The sequence below is a fragment of the Salminus brasiliensis genome, chromosome 7 (genome assembly GCF_030463535.1).
Source record: "Salminus brasiliensis chromosome 7, fSalBra1.hap2, whole genome shotgun sequence".
NCBI classification, from domain to species: Eukaryota; Metazoa; Chordata; class Actinopteri; order Characiformes; family Bryconidae; genus Salminus; species Salminus brasiliensis.
Genome location: NC_132884.1, coordinates 22,512,200 through 22,531,764, shown reverse-complemented (window position 1 = coordinate 22,531,764; position 19,565 = coordinate 22,512,200). Strand labels below are relative to the sequence as shown.

Genomic DNA, 19,565 nt, shown 5'->3' with positions numbered 1-19,565 from the left:
CACACCCCATGCACCCCAGAAGAGCTTGTTAATGAGCCGATTAATTGAATCAGGTATGCTCCCAACACTAGAAGGGTAACGACTAGCACATACAAACACACACTTGGAGAAAAGTGCTGTCTGCCCAGCCTGTGCGGGCCAACAACCCCCACATAGTGATGTGGGGAGAGCCATCTTCCCACCTAGAGAGACCATGGTCAATTATGCTTCTTCCAGTCTCTGGCTGCTTATGGCAAACTGCATGACCCAGGATTCGAACTAATAACAGTGTGAAGAATGTAACAAATGACATTCATTTTAGTTCAAGGCTCTTTATGTCTGTTCAAAGTTATGTATTTAATAAAACATATGTAACCTTGCATTACTGGCATTTGTAATGCACAGATTTGGAAAATGGCTTTATAAATACATTATGCTATGGTTATGCATGTACAAGAAGGTCCCCATGTAATGTCTTTAAACTGGAGGAATGCTTATGAAAGAAGAATGCCATACCTCTACCACGTTGATGAAATGCAGAAAAAATTCCTGGGCATCCTGTTGTCTGTTTGAAGAGAATTCTGGGTGGCCCTTGCTGACCAGAGATTTGAACATCTTGGGAGAAATCCCTCTGTGCTGCTGCTATAAAAAAATTAAAAAATAAATAATAATAATAAATACACAGCATATTAGCCATCAGAGTTTAGAGAGAGCTCTTTGGTTAGCTACAATAGAGCTCTTTTAGACAGACTTTCGCTTTTCATTTGAGACAATGCAAATGCAATGAAGGGTAAAACCTGGTCAAAGGACAAAAAGCACACACCCAGAAAACACTGTGTTATGTTACGCATTCAAAACCTCATTGCATAACCAGTCTAAGAGAAGCTTAATTAATTAAACAAACAATCAATCAGCATAATAATCCATTCATCCATCCATCAGCCATTCACAGTGTCTATTTAACATTCCCACTAGAACAATGCAAACGAGCCTCCGTGGTCTGTGCTTGCATTGGATTAACTGTATTGTAAGTAATATCAATGGGTTTCAGTGAGTGAGTTGGATTAATTAAAAGGGAACACTATATAATCAGATAACAGGCTTTCTCCACTAAGCGGGTCCCCTTCTAATTCTCAATCCCATTCTGTCTGAAGCCCCATGCTCAAGACTAAAAGTCAAGCAAGACAGACCAAGTCAAATACCTTGTATTCTTCTTTCATCACCTGTTCAATGAGTTCTGATTTGATTGGAGGTTTGGAATACTGGCCTGAAAGAAGCCCATGACCCAGTTTTGCCCTGATGGACACAGACACAAACAAGCCATCCAATACACTGTGTACAAGACTGAACTGTTCAGAAGAATAACAGTGACATCCATGCATAGGCCAGAATCAGACATGATGAATCCAGATAAACAAACGAAGATGAGTTTAACAAATTTGACTGTTTGCACTACATTAAAACATGATCATGAGTGTATCCAGTAAATATTAATGTAAATTAAAAACAAAAGCTGATGATTGTTTGTAGAAGACATTCAGTAAAACTATTTTCTATAGGTTTGAAATCAACTCATATCATAAATCATATTAATCATATCATATTAAGAGGGCCAGGCCATACAGTTTTTGTACATGTCCACTTATAATGTGTTTCTTCATTACAAGAATGGTTATAATTCATTTTTACATTCCTCTTTATTGTGTAAATGTGCTGTTTTTGTTGAAATGAGATACATGATCTGTTTTCTAATTAGCAGAGCTGAAACTGTGATATATACATGTATATTCTACAATGTAACAGGATGTTTTGCAGATCAGTTGCTATTTTCTTTTACATATTATGGTGAGGCAAGTGATGTAACAGTAGACGCTGTTTACTTAACTTACATCTGGGTACTGAAGTCTTGGGTGGGATCAAGTGGTGAGTAATCATAAATTCTCTGTAGATTCCCCACATACCTAAAACAACAACAGCAGCAATTTAAATATATTTATATTGTCTCTTAATGTGTGTAATAACAAATACTACTAAAATCTTGTTTCTGTTATTAATGTACACCATGCACAAAAGCACAATGTGACCAAGAATCAGAAGTGTAAAATGCTGTGAACACTTACGCTCTCTGGAACTCTGGGATGCTGAAAAGGACTTGCATAGTGGTGCTGAGGTAGCAGCTGTTGCCCAGGTTTCTGATTCCTGTATACCCTGAACCATAGACCGCCTTCAGCTTCAGGCCGGACTCCTGAATGACCTCCCACTCACTGGCTCGTGACTGCATGTGGTTATCTGTGTGGTGGCCATTCTCTGTCTGTAGAACAGCATCATAGACCTTCAGTACAGAAGAGTAGTGTGCATACATGATGCATGATGGGTGTTTGATTTAATGTGCAACAATGCATTGTTTACCAAAACGCACCCTTTGCATCTTTAGCATATCTATTCCAAAGTGTGACAAGTGCTCTGATATGTGAGGGTCAAGTACTGCTTCTTCTTCGTCAAAGGAATAAATATCTGTAAAAGAGAGTGACAGATAGCTTTGATCATTAGAAGCCAAAGATGGATATAATTATTAATAATTAATATAATATAATCATATAATATAATCATATAATATAATATAATATAAATAAACACTCATTGCTGACGCAGATGTGCACACCGGTTGTCTAGTCTCAGTACTGTGTTGTCTGGAATGAGGGTGCTTCATCCAATATGTCTGGGATTAGGTTAGGGAGTTAGGAATGAGGTGGGGTCACTTAACAACCTGACCTCACTAACCCTCCTGTCACTGAGTGCAATCAAATCCTCAAAGCAATGCACAGTTAATGAGCTATTGTCCCAATACCTTTGTCCACATATGTTTTAGGGTGCTTGCATTTGCATCAGCTCACTCAGTAATTTTTAATTACTGCTGAACTGCTTCACTTACCCATTACTGGCTTCTTTAGGCAAATTCTAGAGTAAAGGTGTGTATAAAGTTCTAGGCTGATTCTGTGCCCAAACGTGGCCTAATATCTATATACATTTTTTTTAAGCCTAACGTAAAACCTTTCCCCATTTTAACTTTTAACCGCTCTGCGATTAAGGGGCGTGACACAGTTGGTTTCCGAGCCACATATATTTTCACATCTGACTGGTCACTGCTCATCTGCTGGTTTATCCAGAATGAGAGTGCAGAGTGAGCATGATGTGTATCAGTGGTCTGATGTGTCAGGTTTAGGTTTGTCTTGTCAGTTGTTAGCACATTATAGCACTTATTGTATCCCCTCAAATGTATAAGCTCCTTAAAATTCCAGCAACCACAGCTTAAAACACTTGGCAATGTCAGTGTGACTTACTATTCAAAATCATTATGCTGTGTGGGTTTTTTTTTTTAATGCACTAACCTGCTCCATCTGGGGTGATGGTGTCTAGTTTGACAGCCAGAGGGAATTTGGTTTCTCTGTAGTGCTCAAGGGCATGTCCGTTTCCTCCACTTCCATCAAAGAACCATTTCCCACACAGGACAGAGCCATCCGTCAGGTTCAGCCACAGGTTCTCTCTCATTTCGCACTTGGCACACTTCCAGCCACTGAACAGACAGACAGCCAGCAAACACAAAGACAAATATCATAAAGGAGAGAAGACAAGCATTACTTGTCAAGAAGACATTAGGTTTTTCGCTGCAGTGAACGCAATTACCGTTGGTGAGGGTGTTATATACTGGCTATATGGCTACAACACACCCATTCATGATCTACAAGATGTCAAGAAATTGCCAGAAGACGTACTAGCCTAGAGATTTCAACAAACCCAATAAACATTGAAATATCAACATCAACCATGCCAAGACCAAGCTAGCGTATCAGCTTGAAGGGGCTTTCTGAGCTACCCCACCACCTTCAGCAGAGTGCCAGCAAGAGCATCCGATACCGGACTGCTATGTGACTAACCTGGGGGGAATTCGAACCCCATTCTCTTGTTGTCTGAGACTTCTGGCATGTTTGGACACTTGAAGCTCCTCCTCCCAAGAATCTGGCTCCTGCTTTTTGTATGCAGATCCAGCATTAAGCACAGCGTCACAAGCAATAGTCACCTGAATGGGGCAAATACAGACAATTTGTAAATGATCAAATAATCTCATAATAAACCCAACAGTCACAGCACTGCCCACATTTGAGTCTGTTAGACACTTGTAAAAATAAAGGAGCTTCAAATGGTTTTTTAAGCAATGCCATAGAAGAGCCACTTTTGGTCCCATAATTTGGTTCCTTAATTTTTATTGAGCACTTTTAAGCTCCTTCAGTTTTACAGCACAGAACATTGAGACACCTAAAAAGCCTTAAAGCCATGCGTGAATCTTGAACAGCCAAACAACTAGCTAGGTGAATCTAAACAATACACTAAAAACTATGCATACCATGCAGTAAAGACCTAAACTTTACATTTGACAGTCTAGAATGTGCTCAGGTATCACTGACTGGCTCTGGGAGTGTACAGACTTGGGCTATGTTTGGACTTTAGAGAAACACAAAGAGTCTGACCACCCTCCTTCATTGAGAAATGCAATTTCCTAAGATAGCATTCATTGAGAAATGCAATCAGTGCTTCTTCTACAAATGATCACCACTTTGGGGCAGACTGCATAATGCCTCCTTGGACAGCTCTAGAGGAGGGCCTGTTTGCATAATTTGAGGGAACAGCGAGATCCCATCAGCAGAGAGTGTGCATGAATTTTAATGCTGTGTATAACTGCAGAGAACAGTCTTGTTATAGGAATAATGGTGGTCCCATTTTAAAGGGCAATCCAGCCCAAAGTTAGCATTTGGGCTGTATTTTGGTCTGTTTTGTAATGTTCATGCCTCATCGGTTTGTCAGAATTCACCTTTGTATCCTTTTTGTTTTGTCGTCCATCAATGCTTTCTCACTATACTACCCAGAATTCATTACCCAGATGTAATGAAATCATTGGGGATAAAGAAATCCACCGATCTACCACTGATGTACATGCTAATAAATACAGCTTTGTGTTCAGCTTCTCACCAGTAACCTCTAGCTAGATTTCTCAAAAGCCCCTCAAACTTTCAATATAAAATCATCAGAATGTTTAAAGAGGTTTTACCATCTTTAAACGGGAAAATCTTGTTTTCAGGACTACCATAGTACTGTTGTACGGGGCGATTATGCATGTTTACAGCAAATGTAGTATGTATGCTTATTTTTTTTCCTTTTAGCCAGATTTCCCCTTTTAATTTAAACTTCATTATATGGACAAAAGTATTGGGACACACCTCTTAATCATTGAATTCAAGTTTCATTTAGTCCTATTCCCACAGGTGTATAAAATAAGCGACTAGCCATCCACTCTGTCTTAACAAACATTTGTTAAAAAATGGGTCGAGTGCTACTGCAATAGAATGACAACACTGCAACAAGTCAGTTTCTGAAATTTCTTCCCTCCAAGATATTCTGCCATCAACTGCGAGTGGTATTATTGAAATTATTATTAAAAGAAATTATTCTTGACTGCTTGCCAAGAGGCACATGGTGCATAAAAGTCTCCAACGCTCTGCTGACTCAATAACTGTAGCGCTCCAAACCTGCTGTTAGAGCTGCTAATAGGGGCCAACTCCATTTGAATGCTTATGGATTTAGAATGGCATGCCATAAAGGCTCCAGCAGGTGTAATGTGTAGGTGTCTCAATACTTTTGCCCATATAGTCTACATAAGTCTTATTACAAATTTTGGAATCCACCACCATTACTGAACACCAAAATTCAATCAGTAATTTAATTAACATTTATTACAGTCATAGCATTCATAAGGAAGCCCAATTACAGCCATAAAATACGATGAAAGGATCTCTTTAAAGTGAACGAAACATAATGACCATTTGATTATACATTTATTTCTTAGAAATGTAATCTTCTACTAATATTTTCATAACATCACAGTGGAGAATGAGAACTCTTTATGGGTGTGCATGAGAAAAGTGAAGAGCAAATAGTGACTGACAGACAAACGCTGATACTGTAATATGCTTGACCCAAAGCTCTATAGTTCCTATACTTTATATTCTCTTGCTGTTGAGCAACATTAGTGAAATCCAGCAGTAATGATGCCACTTGTACACTGATTATCAGATATCTAAAACTTTTTTTTTTTTACTGTCGGCTAAAGCCAGTGCACAAGAAACTGTCTATGAACCAAGACAAAATAGGAAGTGATGAATAGCCTGAAAATGTCAGCTACGCTACTGACACTAAAGAGCTTAGGGTTGAACATCATTACAGCGTTGTTTTAAATCAGAATCAAGTCAGACCTTTGGCATGCAGTGCAAACACAGGGCATGCTCACACACTCTCACTAACCAGTGCAGGCAACTCCTCAATATTTGGTAAAGGGATCTCATAGTGGTCTGGAAATATGACAAGCTTGGCTTCATCTTCATATTCATAATCATCCCCGTTAAAATCACGGTTAAGCTCTAAATCTTAAGAAAGGGAGATACGAGACATGATCAGACAGATACAGGACAGTGTCGATGCCATTAAACCTGTTTAGTGGACAATCATATCCACAGTCCTGTAAAAGAGCAAGACGATGATACAATTTAATATATCAATATATTATTATATAATATATTATAGTTTTAATACAATTTCCAATACAGCAAAGTAGTGCCTTAACATTCATTTAACTTAACTTTAATGTTATTAAAAACATGTTAATGTTAGAATCATGGCATCCTTTTCAAAACTAAGATCAAGATTCATCTGGATTTTTAATCATTACTAATGTTAAAATAAATATCCTATGGAGCTCTAAATATTTACAAAATTTACTAAATATTTATATTATAACCTTTGAAATCCTATGTAGAATTGTATCTGTATTCAGTCTCCTTCCCTCCCTATATACATCCTTTTAAGATGTCTTAACATCCTTTTAGATCTGCTCATAATAAACCAAAACTACATAATGCTAGATTTAGACCAGAAAATAAATTCACTGAACAGTAACTTCAATGTGGAAAATTATTATAAATATTATTATATTAATCATTATCAACTATAGCAAGTGAAGCCTCTTTTGTGACCACACGCTTAAGGTAGCAGTGAAAGGTTTTGAGACACCTCATCATAGCAGTTGTCCTTGTTGTTAAAACCTTCCATAGTTAAGAATGCATGATGAGTAGGAGTGGCATTTCTGATCCAAACCTAATCAACATCACTTGGATAAAATCTCACTAATGCTCATTGGATCTCACTTGTGCTCTTGTGGGTGCATGCAATCAAATCCTTACTGAAATATTTCAATATCTAGTGTAGTGTAATCTAGGCTCCCCAGTTTAGCTGAAGTAGTCTCAGGTCCTATGATGTGTGAACTTAGGCAGGCTGATTAGGTCACCACACTAGTATAGAGATGGTGTTCCAACCTGACGTCCCCTGCTGTAATACGCACAGGGTCATGTAAGGGGACATGGTTGGTGCTGTATGTCCTTATCTAAGCCTAAATAAGGAAGTTTACACAAATGACACAGCTCACAGATCATACACTACTGCTCAAAAGTTTGGAATCAATACTTAAACAAAATAATAAAACAATGACATGAATAAAATAGTCTAATGTGTTAAGTTTTGGGCATATTTAAAGGTTTTAAATAGTTAAAATGTTAGATTAGATTCAGAAAATATTTAGAAAGTTGTTTAGAATATAGTTATAGTTTTAATACAATTTCCAATACAGCAAAGTAGTGCCTTAACATTCATTTAACTTAACTTTAATGTTATTAAAAACATGTTAATGTTAGAATCATGGCATCCTTTTCAAAACTAAGAGCAAGATTCATCTGGATTTTTAATCATTACTAATGTTAAAATAAATATCCTATGGAGCTCTAAATATTTACAAAATTTACTAAATATTTATATTATAACCTTTGAAATCCTATGTAGAATTGTATCTGTATTCAGTCTCCTTCCCTCCCTATATACATCCTTTTAAGATGTCTTAACATCCTTTTAGATCTGCCCAAAAAGAATGTGGGCTTATGGAGCCCCCTTTCCTACTATTTTTTTGTCCCTTAGAATTAAATAGGCTGCTTAAATGTTTTAATTGGCTGCTCTGTATTATGTCTCATTCAAAAAAACAGTCTTGCCCAAAATACTTCTCTCTTTAGAATAAACGAGCGGAGATGAACCGATGTGGGCTAAATAGGCAGGTACAAGTGCTTTGGTGTTCATGATGTCGCAAAAAACAAAAATATAAAAATAAAAATAAATATGGTCTGTCTTTGCAAATTCATTTCCATATCGTCACTGCCAAAAAACAATGGATATGCTGTAAAATTACATCAAATATTTGACATTAACTTTAACACTTTACAAAATAAAAGTTTTTTTGCAACACAGGCCTTTTAAATCTACACTGTACATTTTATTATTGTGTAATTGTGTAATGATTCCAAACTTTTAAACTTTAATACAGGGGTGTCTTTTAAAAACAGACAACAGCACGTAGTCTGAGTGAAAAGGACATGTATCAATCGTTTGAAGCACCACTGGAGTGACTAAAACCCACCTGGCCTCCACAGTCTACATCATTTCTCCAATGGTAGAAGTGTGTCAGCCACAAGGGTTGATAGGGCACAGCAGCTGAAGGGGGAGCAGTGGCAGGCCCGCCGGCCCACTGTAAACTACACCCTCCTCAGCAGTGGATTAGGCCAAAGTGGACATGTGGCACTTTAGATTTAGAACAGTTACTAACGGCATATACAGATAAATGAACTAAATTTAGCTCCAACATGAAGGACTGAGGTTACTGATCATGGGGAAATGCCACTTATTCAAAAAAATCTTCTCTGTAATTCAGCCTGTAGTTAGACTTTTCAACAGGATTGTTGTTATTCTCTCCACTCATTCTGCCAACTTACCTAAAAATACTTTTCCATTCCTTCTTCTTGGCACGGCACCTCCAGCAGCACCTGTGGCTTTCTGTGGCAAACAACAACATTCTTTTTGACACCAAACAGAAGACAATTTTCAACAGCTATTCACTTTAAGGCTTCCAGAGCAAAATATTAAGAGCTAATACTTAATACTAATTACGTGTAACAGGCAAAAGTTGGATAAGGCTTTATTTGTGGGGGCCCTCATTAATTTTAGGGGCACTAAAAGACAGGAAAATGCTGACATGCTTGTCAATCAAGCGACCGTCCTGAGAAAACAGCAGATGCAGGTCCTGCAGGAATGCGGCCAGCTGTTTCTGAACAGATCCTGACATGGAAATAGAACCACTTAATGGTGGCTACCGGTGGCTGACACTAGGTCAAGCAGAAAGAAAGGGAAGCAGTTGCAGGAAATGATATCTTCTAAAACAACCACTTGTTTTTCAGTACAGTAACAACAGGAACCATTTGGGGTTTTAAACTGAAATATGAGAGCACTTCCTAATCATTTTTAGCAGCCTATTGTAATTCAAGTTACTTAAAGCACTCGTTTACATTAAAAACAAAAGACTCACTAATTGTGCCCCACAATTCTGTTCAATTAAAGAGAGCACTGTCGGACTTTTTACTTAAATGTAACATCATTTATTCAATGTCCACATATTTCTGATACCCTCCTTAGATCATTTTGAGTGTAGCTTATTTGTTACTGTTCAGTGAATATGTGAAGCACTTAAAAGCGACTGCCTTTTTCAGGAAAAAGTCATATTTTTAATAACAACAGTCAGTAAGACCAACATTGCATGACTGCCATAGTTCATTTCTCTGCTGCTGGTGACACACATGCACTCCATATGAACACACAGCAGCACTTTACCTCACCAATCATTACAGTCATTACATCATTAGTTACACATCATCCGAACCCAAACACATTGGAATCAGATCAAATAGATGATAAAAGAACTCCTAGGTAGTCATGAAAATGTATAAAATATATTTTTCTCTGTAGTATTTGCTTGTTTTTGACTATAAAATAAAATAATGACTATAACATAAAATAAAACTTAAAATAAATACAAATTAAAATGTGTATAGTAGTGTTGGTTTTAAAGTTATTGATCTGTAGGATAGACAAGCACAGTTAGAAGAACACAGGTTCCGATAGCTGACCTCTGTGAACTTCAGTCACTGCATGGATTTGTTCAGTTTCACCAGCAGCTCACCTGCTCTACTTTAATGAAGGACTGATGAGATAAACTAGGTATTTTGATTAAACAGTAAATACTGGGTTCCTTCAGGAAGAGCTTTGGAAATTGTTAAGCTCACACTCACACAAATCTTACTTTGTTATACTTTTGTACAACATGGTCACTACCTTAATAAATAGCTTAACATCTCATTTCCTCAGATGACCTTCAGAGACCTTCGCACAATACTGTACGTGTAAGAGGCTTATAGCTCAACAAGTCAGCATCAAGGCCTTAAAATAACTAACGATAAATATAAAAGTAATCAGTCACTGTTTTTACAATGTTTTGTAGGTAACATGCATGCACTGAATTAAACCACTTTGCATGCTTTGAATGAGTCTGTTTATCCTTTTGCAACCTTCACTGTATTGGCATTGTCTTTCTGGTATTTTACACTAAGACTAAACTTCCATTTCTGCAGTGGTACAGATGTTTAGAGATTTTTCCCCTCACCTTTCTCAACTCTTGCTCTACGTTTTTTGTGTTTTCCAAGTTAAGATCATTTTATTGCTTTCTATGTATTTTCAATGACTTGTCATGATTTATTTATATTATTCCAATATTATTTACATATACAGTGGTACTGGCAACAGCATCACTTCTTTTATTTTCTTTTCATACAGAATAAACATAACCTTGTAATGTTTAGCTTTGAAGATGTTGCAGAGTGTGTACACCCCCAAGACAGGCCTAGGACTTGGATTCTATAGAAAGATTACAATATTTGTCTGAAAAATTAGATATAAAAATTAGATATATACTTGAAATTGTTCCGCTCTGTAAAAAGGTCTATTGACTAAGCAATTTTATTTGACAAATGTATGCTCTTCTTAAATGTAGTCATTCAGCCAGAACATATATTTGATGTATGTTTGCTTCTTTAGGCTAATTTAGCTAATGGACATCTTATGCAAACTTTAGACCATATGTATGTGAATGAGTAAAACTATTCTCTTCACATCAGTCTACTCTGCTGTTGCCCGACCCTCACAGTGTAGAGCTTTGTTATCTTATTTTAGTCCAAAAAGGTGAAGAACAGCCTCTAAAATGTTCTGTTCCACGACTGACAAATACTGAATGTATTAATCTGTACTGCAGTTGGTTAAAGAGCTAAACTCACAAGGTAGTACATGAATGCTCCATGGTGCTTCACATTAGTGACGCTAAGTCTAAACAGTCTGTGTGTGTGTGGGGGGGGGTTTATTATTCATTATTTTTAACAGAGGTTACGATTCTTATACTTTTATTTAATGGTTTTAGGTTGATGCTTTGAGCCAACGCTACTGTAATGCTACCAGCAACTAAACCTTGAATTAACTTAGATGTTACCGTAAATATTGTCAGAATGCCTATAGAATATATACTTGCCAATCACTGTGGCACTTTGGCACCTCAATTATTTGTTTGTTTGTTCTTTACCCGTTTAGTTTGGAAGCAGGGGCATCTTTTAATCTGACACACCCTATTTGGACTTTCTACATGTTTAATGTGTCTAATTATACCAAGTGTAAAAATACTGGTGCTTTAACAAAAAAAAAACAAAGTGGAAAATAAGACTAGAGAAAATCTGCCTTACCTCTTTAACATGACGTTTTAGGTGCATGTACACACTCTGTCCAGTTTTACGGTAATGTCTCTCCACGTGTTCTCTTCCAAAGCCCAGGAATGTGTTCATACACACATACAGCCCACCTTCAGACTCCTAAAGGTAAACACCAACACAGACACACACACACACATGCAATTACAAACCAATAGTAATGACATCAGCAGCATTATTAATAGGTCAAGAGACCTTCAGAAAACCAATAGCAATCTGTCTATAACAGAATTAACTAACGGTCACGTTCAAGAAAGCTTTTACACACTTTTGGGTTACGTGATAGACTTGACCACATGACTGCGATGATGTTTTACTAATATGCCATAACATAAAGAGATGCACTGAAATTCATGATATATCTCTCAGGCCTAAAGTGAGGAAAAGTATACACCTATCACAGTTAGTGTGTGTGTGTGTGTGTGTGTCTTCACTGTAAGGCTTTAGGTTTTACAGCAAGTCTGAAACGTTAAGGAATAATAGAAACAGTAATGTTCCTGTTTTTTTCCCTAATGGGGGTGCATTTAGTTTTTCACATCTTTCTCAAGCCTGCAGTGACCCTAAAACACAAAACTTGGGCGTACCCTAGTTTTGCAAAGCTAGACCCAAAACAGTCTAGGGGTCCCAGACCCACACTCGGAAAAACCTCTCAACAGGCAGTGGTGACACACGAGCTTTAACAGCCATGGGTAAAAATAGTCTAACATGAGCTCCAAACAGCTGAGTCACCTTTAAAACTGTTGCAACTGAGGGACAGACATACAACACTGAAGCAACATGTCTCACAAAGTTGTGAGGAAAATGCTCCCACTAATCAATTCCCTGACTGAGCACAGATTTGGGGGGGATCAGAGCATCACTGTAGGTCCACTGACAAACCAGCTGTGACCTGGAATGCCCTTTGTAATTAGGTCACATATTGTACAGCAGTCAAATGAGCAACTTCAACTGCCTGGAGCTCTTGACTTAGTGTAGGGCTCACAGCATCCTAGCTTTAGTTGATGAGCTGCCGTGCGTGCACATTTCCATGCTGGCTTTATTTACGATCACATCGCATCAAATGGGCCAAAATTCTCATCAGAGACATCAGAGACCTCGAAGTGTGTTTCAGCACAGTGTGACAAGCTCAGGCGAATGGTGGCCACGGGATTCCCGAAATCTCACGATACGATGCGCAGCCTTTCACGTGTCAGGGAAAACTGGGGAAATAACTCAACATGCATCCATGCAGCAGGCTAAACACACACGTTACTCACTGGAGAGTCGTAGGAAAAAGCACATTCGCTCTTGTAAACCCTGTCTCCAGACCTCGGTACCCTTATGGTTGGCATGTACGGGACCAGTAGCTCTCCCAGGTCTGTAGCCATCTTTGCATTCCTGCTGCACCACAGTGTCACAGAGTGTCAGTGAGGAGAAGAGATGAGGGGGTTATTTTTAAATCACACAGAGAAGACATTCCCCCTCTGGATCAGGGGGATATGACGACGAAAACATTGGGTGGTGGGAGGGGGAATGCTCTTTTTGAGAAAGGAGCCAATATTCGTGTCAGTGTTTCCTCGAGCGCCGATTGGTGGAATCTTAATTTATGGAAATAAATTTAGGGCGGACATGCTTTTCTATTGGCTGCTGGAACAACGGGGGGCTGACCGCGAGTGAGCGTATTGGACAGGTGAGCGGAAGCGATTGTATATTTGCATATATAAACATGCAGCTTTAAGTGTTTCCTTTCCAAAGCACAATTTATAGCATTCAGAAAATATTTTTAATTTAACACAACAAAACACCTTGTTCTCTCTAAAAAAATGCATTTTAAAAGCAAAAAAAATATTACGGGAAATAGTTGCTTGTTTAAATATTGGCGTTTATTCATACAGTAATCGAATATATGGGTACACGATTTAACTATAATAAGAGGCTCGTGACAATAATGTGTGTACATATTTAAATATGTATGAGTGGTTATCTAAGATAAGATAATCCTTTATTAGTCCCACAGTGGGGAAAATCACAGTGTCACAGCAGCAAATGAATAGCAAGACATTAAGATGCAAAACGTAGATAAATTACCAACATATAAACAATATAAATAATAGAAGTAAAAAAAACTCCTTTTACATATTAAACATATTATTTACAGATTATTTACAGATAAATCTACCTTTAGTTTTAAAGCATGGTTCGTGGTCATAGTTTACTTCTGTTATTTTTTTTATAACTTTTTATAACTGTTATATATTTTATAACTTCTGTTATAATTATAACTTAATTATTTAAAAATGATTTAAACTATTTAAACTTATGTAATAAAAAATCTAAATAAATAAAAAAGCAAACATGCTTTCTGGTGGCATTTTAGGTGTGTAAAGGCAAGACATGTACTGTATCTGGATTTTGTTAGCTTGGGCATCAGAGTTTACACCTGCTCACTTAATCTTGAGCATCCGTATTTTATCTAGAGACTAAGCCACATAACAAATGTAGTGTTAACACATCTAAAACGCATTTAAAATAAAGATACAGGTGGTCTGAGATGCATTTAATTTGCATATTCCATCCCACACAGCAATCAGAGACAGGGAGAGTGTTATGTCATGATACAAACTACACTGTTAGAAACATGAGGAACATTTGGAGGTTCTTCGATTTGAAACTGTGAAGGAATCTTCAAGAAAAGAGTTCATTAAAGGTTAATCAAATCACCTTAAAAAGTGCCTCCAGTTTCAAACTGAAGAATCTCCTCAAGTTCCTCAAGAATCGTATCCTTTTTAAAGTATGCTGTATATCATGGGTCTGTTCTGTAACACAGTAGCGTAACTAGGATCATAAAGGCCCCAGTGCCAAAATAATGAGCATAAGGAAATGCCCTTGAATTAATTTAAAAATTACTGTATAGTTTGCTTGTTTAAACACTTTAATTGCAGTTCCTCTCTTTCTCTTTCTCCACTTCCCACAAGGAGCGAAAACTAACTGTCACACTAACCTGGATGCACTTCCTTAACAGTTCTTTGTCACTGGGTCCAATCCTATTTGTAAAGGGTCGGTGTGGCCACAGGTTTTCATTCCAGCCAAGCAGGCCGGAATTTCACTTGTTTAATCAGTCGATCAGAGACAACTATTGTGATTATTATTTTCAATCCTCTGTCTGAAGTCTTGCCATCAGTATGTTTTGCAACAATAAGGTTGCGAAGGTCTAGAGAGAGGTCACTGGTTTTACCCATCATGAGATATTTCTTGCGTGGCACGTGGTGATGCATATTTGTCCTTTTAACATCTGGAGAATTCAGCCCTTTCTCTCTAGAGAGGCCACCCAGGTGCTTGTTTAGTCTCTTGTCACTTGAAGACTTGGATTACTGCAACTCTCTTCTGGCCGGTCTCTCTTTGCACACCGTCAGGCCCATGCAACCAATCCAGAATGCAGCTGCATCGGTTGTTTTTTACCGCCGCTGCGTTCCCTTCCCTGGCTTCCTGTAGTTGCTGCCAGCATCAGATTCAAAACCTTGATGCTGGCCTACAAAGCCAAGAATGGACCAGCCCCTTAGTACTTGATGGCAATGGTCAAAAGGTAAAAAAGGTGCATGTATTTGTCACTGTACTATGTACAGAAATGTGTTCTCCACATTTGACCCATCTGTGGTAGTGAACACACACACACACACAAGTGAACTAGGGGCAGTGAGTACACAAACCCCCAGAGTGGTGGGCAGCCAACTCCAGCGCCCGGAGTGCAGAAAGGGTAAAGGGCCTTGCTCAAGGGCCCAACAGTGGCAGCTTGCCGAGAATCCCGGGAATCGAACCCACAACCCGGCACTCTAACCGCTGAGCCACCACTACCCCGCTAAACTCTGTCTCCCCGTCGGGGAATCGAACCCTGGTCTTCCGTGTGACAGGCGGAGATACTGTCCACTATAGTAACGAGGAAGACAAGCCGGTCATTACCAAGAGCTTGACCCGCCATAATTCAAGCTCCACAGAAGACAAGAATCAAGGCTTTTTTCTGTCCTGGCACCAAAGTGGAAGAACAGACTTCTCCTGGGTGTCTGAACAGCAGAGTTGCTGGCTGTCTTCAAACGCAGATTAAAAACCCACCTTTTCCGAGATAAATTGGGCAAAGTGTAGTGTCAGGTATTATGGTCTCCATATTGACTTTTGTGTTTAGTAGACCTTTTTATAGGCCATCAGTTGAAGCAGCTGATTATTTGCACTAAGTGGCAGGATTGCTTTCTAAATACTGATGGATTTCAGCTGGTGCCGGGACTTTCCATCGCTTTTTGCACCTCTGTTTCTTCACATGTTTAAGACTCTTTCCCTGTCATTTCTCATTATTAAACATAACTTAATTTAATCATTTATGGACATCCATGGTTCAATTTCTTTGCACGTGTGGATTGGATGGGTTGTTTTGAACATCTGGTGAGAATGTCATGTCAATAGCACCTTTAGAAATATATTTACTTAGAAAATTGGTGAAGTGCTCAATACTCATTTTACTTGCTGTAAATTGTGATGATTTGTATGCTTGTAATTGGTACTATGATTCATCAGAAGTGCCTGTATAAATACATACCCATACAACTGCTACTTTCAGGTAATAATCAGTTCTAAAGTTTTAATAAGACAAGTATGATTGTTATTACACTTTATTGGTGCCAGTGGCAAAAAGAACACAAATATGTGCACAAATATTAATATGCATTATGCATTGTATAATTCCAACAGTTTTGACAGCTCCCAGGTGAGCACCCACGGTTAATTGTCAGGCGTTGCCTTGTAGCTCTGGTCGATCAGAGCTTTGTCAAGTGTCGGTATCTGGTACCAAGGTCCGTCTCCTTTTTCTCTCATGACTTGCCGAACTTGTAATTTCAATTTTCTACAAACAAGAAAATATACAAAAAAAAAAGTTATTAAAATGTATTGAAACATTTATTTTTGCATTTCACATTTGATTACAATCTAGTTCCATCTAATACTAAATACTAAAAATAAATAAATAAATAAATAAAAACATTAATTAATTAAAAATTAATCTTCATTCTCCTATTTATAAACGACAAAGACTAGTAGGATTCATGACAACAGAAGCAATCAACCCTATTTAAACCAATTATATCAATATTAGGCAAAAATTTTCAAATGTCTCAATACTAGCATTACAAAGTGGTTTCACATCTGTACTGTGAAATTTGATCCGATGGCCAGAAATCATGTTCAAATGAGCAGAAAGCTCTCATGTTACAGTCGCTGTTAGAATATGTGCATAAAGAAAAGTTGTAGAAACTGCATATGCTTACTGTTATGGCTTTTGGTATTCAGGAATACGGTTTTAGGCTACTTTTATTGCATTCTGAACCCACTAGGTGGTGCACAATTCATCACATACACTAGATGCAGCTTCCAGTATGATTAAAACTGGTCTTTCCCATCCTATTCGAATAAACATGTTCTAACACAAGGTCAGGTAACGTCTGACCAGAAGGAGTTTTACCTCATTTCAGATTTCTCAGTTTCATTTTGGATAAGAGCCATCATTTTCTCGTAGTCCTTCACTGGGCTGTCATACATGTTGCGGACAATCCATCTGGTAATGGGATGCTAGGATACAATACAGATAAAACTCTATAAACATCAGAGAGGTTTATTCAGTTTTAACATCTTTACATTTAATGTGGGGGACCATTTTATTTATAACACTTGGAACCAGAGTGTGCAATATGACGATAGTTTATCAAAATCGTAATACATTTTGTCTCTTGTGATACAAACAAGCCTATCATGAATATAGTCAGTGCTTAAAGAACACTAACATTAAATAGTGCTGTTTAATTAGATTAAGTGCAGCAGATTTTAAATATAAATCACTGTACTAAGTATGGAAGAGTATTCGAAAATCTGTTAATACTTACGTATTCTATCTGCATGTCAAAATATTACAATAAATAGTGTATTGTGAAATAGTTTTCAAATATCATATCATATTTTTGCCATATGACTCACTCCTACTTGGAATCATAAACTAACCACATCTATATGTTGTAATAACATTACAATCTACAACAACGGTCACCAACCCTTCACCTACAGGTCCTCCTCCATGCAGACCTTAGCTCCAAACCTAATCCTTCACCTGACCCGTCTAATTTGCTGAATGACATAGGTTAGATTCGGGTTGGAGGTGAAAGTGGCAAGGAGGTACATCTCCAGTTGGAGCGTTGGTGACTACTACAACATACAGACTGGTTTACCTTGTAGTACTCCCAATGTTCTGGTTCATAGCCCTCTGGGATCTCAGCCAACTCAGCCTCACCTAACAGAAAAAGTAAGCCAAAACTATCAGAATGCCCAAAGTATAAGCTTTGACTCAAAATGTCAATAAAATAAAGCATGTGTAATGGACAGTGTCTGGGGAAAACTTACCAATGAAAACATTCACATACGTCACAATTACCGTAATAGGGATCCCAGTAAACATTATGTAAGTCAACTGTTGTAACGGGAAGAGAGATGTGGAGGAACTGTGTCAACAGAAGTTGAAACTCCTAATAAAACACAGTGTGAACTAAACAATATTGTGTAACTTGCTTCAAATTCCCTTATAACCAAACAAAACAATGGATCAACAATCATGTTTTTTAGCTTTTTGTGGAATTAATTTAGACTTACCAACAAATTGAGAAATCGTTTATCATAGAACTCAGTAGGTTTGATGTAAAACAATCTCTTTCCATGACTTCCATGACGGACAGCAACTGTGAAAACAGTTAATAATAAAAGTGATCTGTTTTGCGTAACAGATGAGTGCTAGACAACAAGAGGTAAACAGGTCAAATTAAATCTTAAAATAAATTAAATGAAATAACAGAGGCATAAAAAGTATTAAAGCCTTTTACACAAGGGGCTGCAAATTTAGACTTTGTCATCAGTGATGGAAGGGTTCAGCATAGTGGTGCCAAATTTGAACAACATTAGGTTTGCATGGCAAGTGTGCTGAGTTTACTGATCTGAACGTGAAGTTCTACATCATTAAAAGCAATATAGTGTTAACAAACTAGCCACAACACCAGTAGCACAGAAACAGATAAGTGATTAAGGTGTAAAAAAGTATCGTTAAGTGGAAAAGCTACTACAGTGACACCAAAACACAATCTGACTGACCAACACAACGCCTGTATGTTTAATGTACTAGCTAAGAGAAACGTTAGTGACTTACTAGACAAGTACTGAGTTTAAAGCAATTATGTAAGTCATTCAACTAATTCACCTAGATATCTTAATTACTACCAGAGAGCTAACGGTATGTTACTACGCACAGTCCTATCAGTCACCCAGTTAGCAGCTATTGCTAGCTGGCTTAGCACTGGGCTGCGAGGACAAGGTCACTGCAAAAAATAAACCTTCTGTAGGTAAACTGAGATCAAATCTCGGAGAACAAACTGTGCTCTTACCTTGTTCAGATCGCACAACTGCCCTGGAAAGCAGATGAGCCCCTTGGTTAGCCCGATTTATGGGGTTTAATCTGGCTGCGAAGGCAGCAGCCGCCCGCAAAACGCTCATGGCCACCATGGCTGTTCGTGACAGATTCCACCAGAGCGGCGCTGATTGGCTCAGTGACGGAAACTAAATGACAACGGATGTATATTTAATTTCATATTCTATTATTTTAAATATTTTAAATTACATTTCAACAACCATGTTTACGATTAGATTTACGATAAATGATAAATAAGGTTATATTTGAAAAAAAAAAAAAACAACAGGTAAAATGCATTTGACCGTCCGCATCCATGTTGCCATGTTGTGCTGAAA

General features: G+C 37.8%; 3 protein-coding genes across 5 annotated transcripts in view; 1 reads left to right on the top strand and 2 right to left on the bottom strand.

Annotated features, from left to right (window-relative positions):
- Positions 1–13,252, bottom strand: part of usp13 (ubiquitin specific peptidase 13) — a 31,521-nt gene extending 18,269 nt beyond the window's left edge. The window contains exons 1-11 of one of the 3 annotated variants that reach the window (XM_072684151.1): positions 13,022–13,252; positions 11,742–11,867; positions 8,898–8,958; positions 6,334–6,455; positions 3,915–4,057; positions 3,369–3,553; positions 2,399–2,493; positions 2,100–2,290; positions 1,869–1,940; positions 1,182–1,275; positions 496–621 (exon numbers count right to left, since the gene is read on the bottom strand). In XM_072684151.1, coding sequence (XP_072540252.1) covers positions 496–621; positions 1,182–1,275; positions 1,869–1,940; positions 2,100–2,290; positions 2,399–2,493; positions 3,369–3,553; positions 3,915–4,057; positions 6,334–6,455; positions 8,898–8,958; positions 11,742–11,867; positions 13,022–13,132 — 1,326 coding nt within the window. In that variant the 5' untranslated portion in view covers positions 13,133–13,252. The remainder of the gene's footprint in view (positions 1–495; positions 622–1,181; positions 1,276–1,868; positions 1,941–2,099; positions 2,291–2,398; positions 2,494–3,368; positions 3,554–3,914; positions 4,058–6,333; positions 6,456–8,897; positions 8,959–11,741; positions 11,868–13,021) is intronic. The other 2 variants (XM_072684152.1, XM_072684153.1) reach the window with 2 other exon arrangements.
- tmem131 (transmembrane protein 131) overlaps positions 1–19,565 on the top strand; it is a 389,736-nt gene that overhangs the window by 305,198 nt on the left and 64,973 nt on the right. The window lies entirely within an intron of this gene.
- On the bottom strand, positions 16,390–19,353 carry ndufb5 (NADH:ubiquinone oxidoreductase subunit B5). Its single transcript, XM_072683003.1, has 6 exons — positions 19,205–19,353; positions 18,423–18,508; positions 18,177–18,243; positions 18,005–18,066; positions 17,248–17,354; positions 16,390–16,632 (listed from the first exon to the last, which is right to left on the bottom strand). The coding sequence occupies exons 1-6, from the start codon at positions 19,320–19,322 to the stop codon at positions 16,512–16,514; spliced, it is 561 nt and encodes a 186-aa protein (XP_072539104.1). The 5' UTR covers positions 19,323–19,353; the 3' UTR covers positions 16,390–16,511.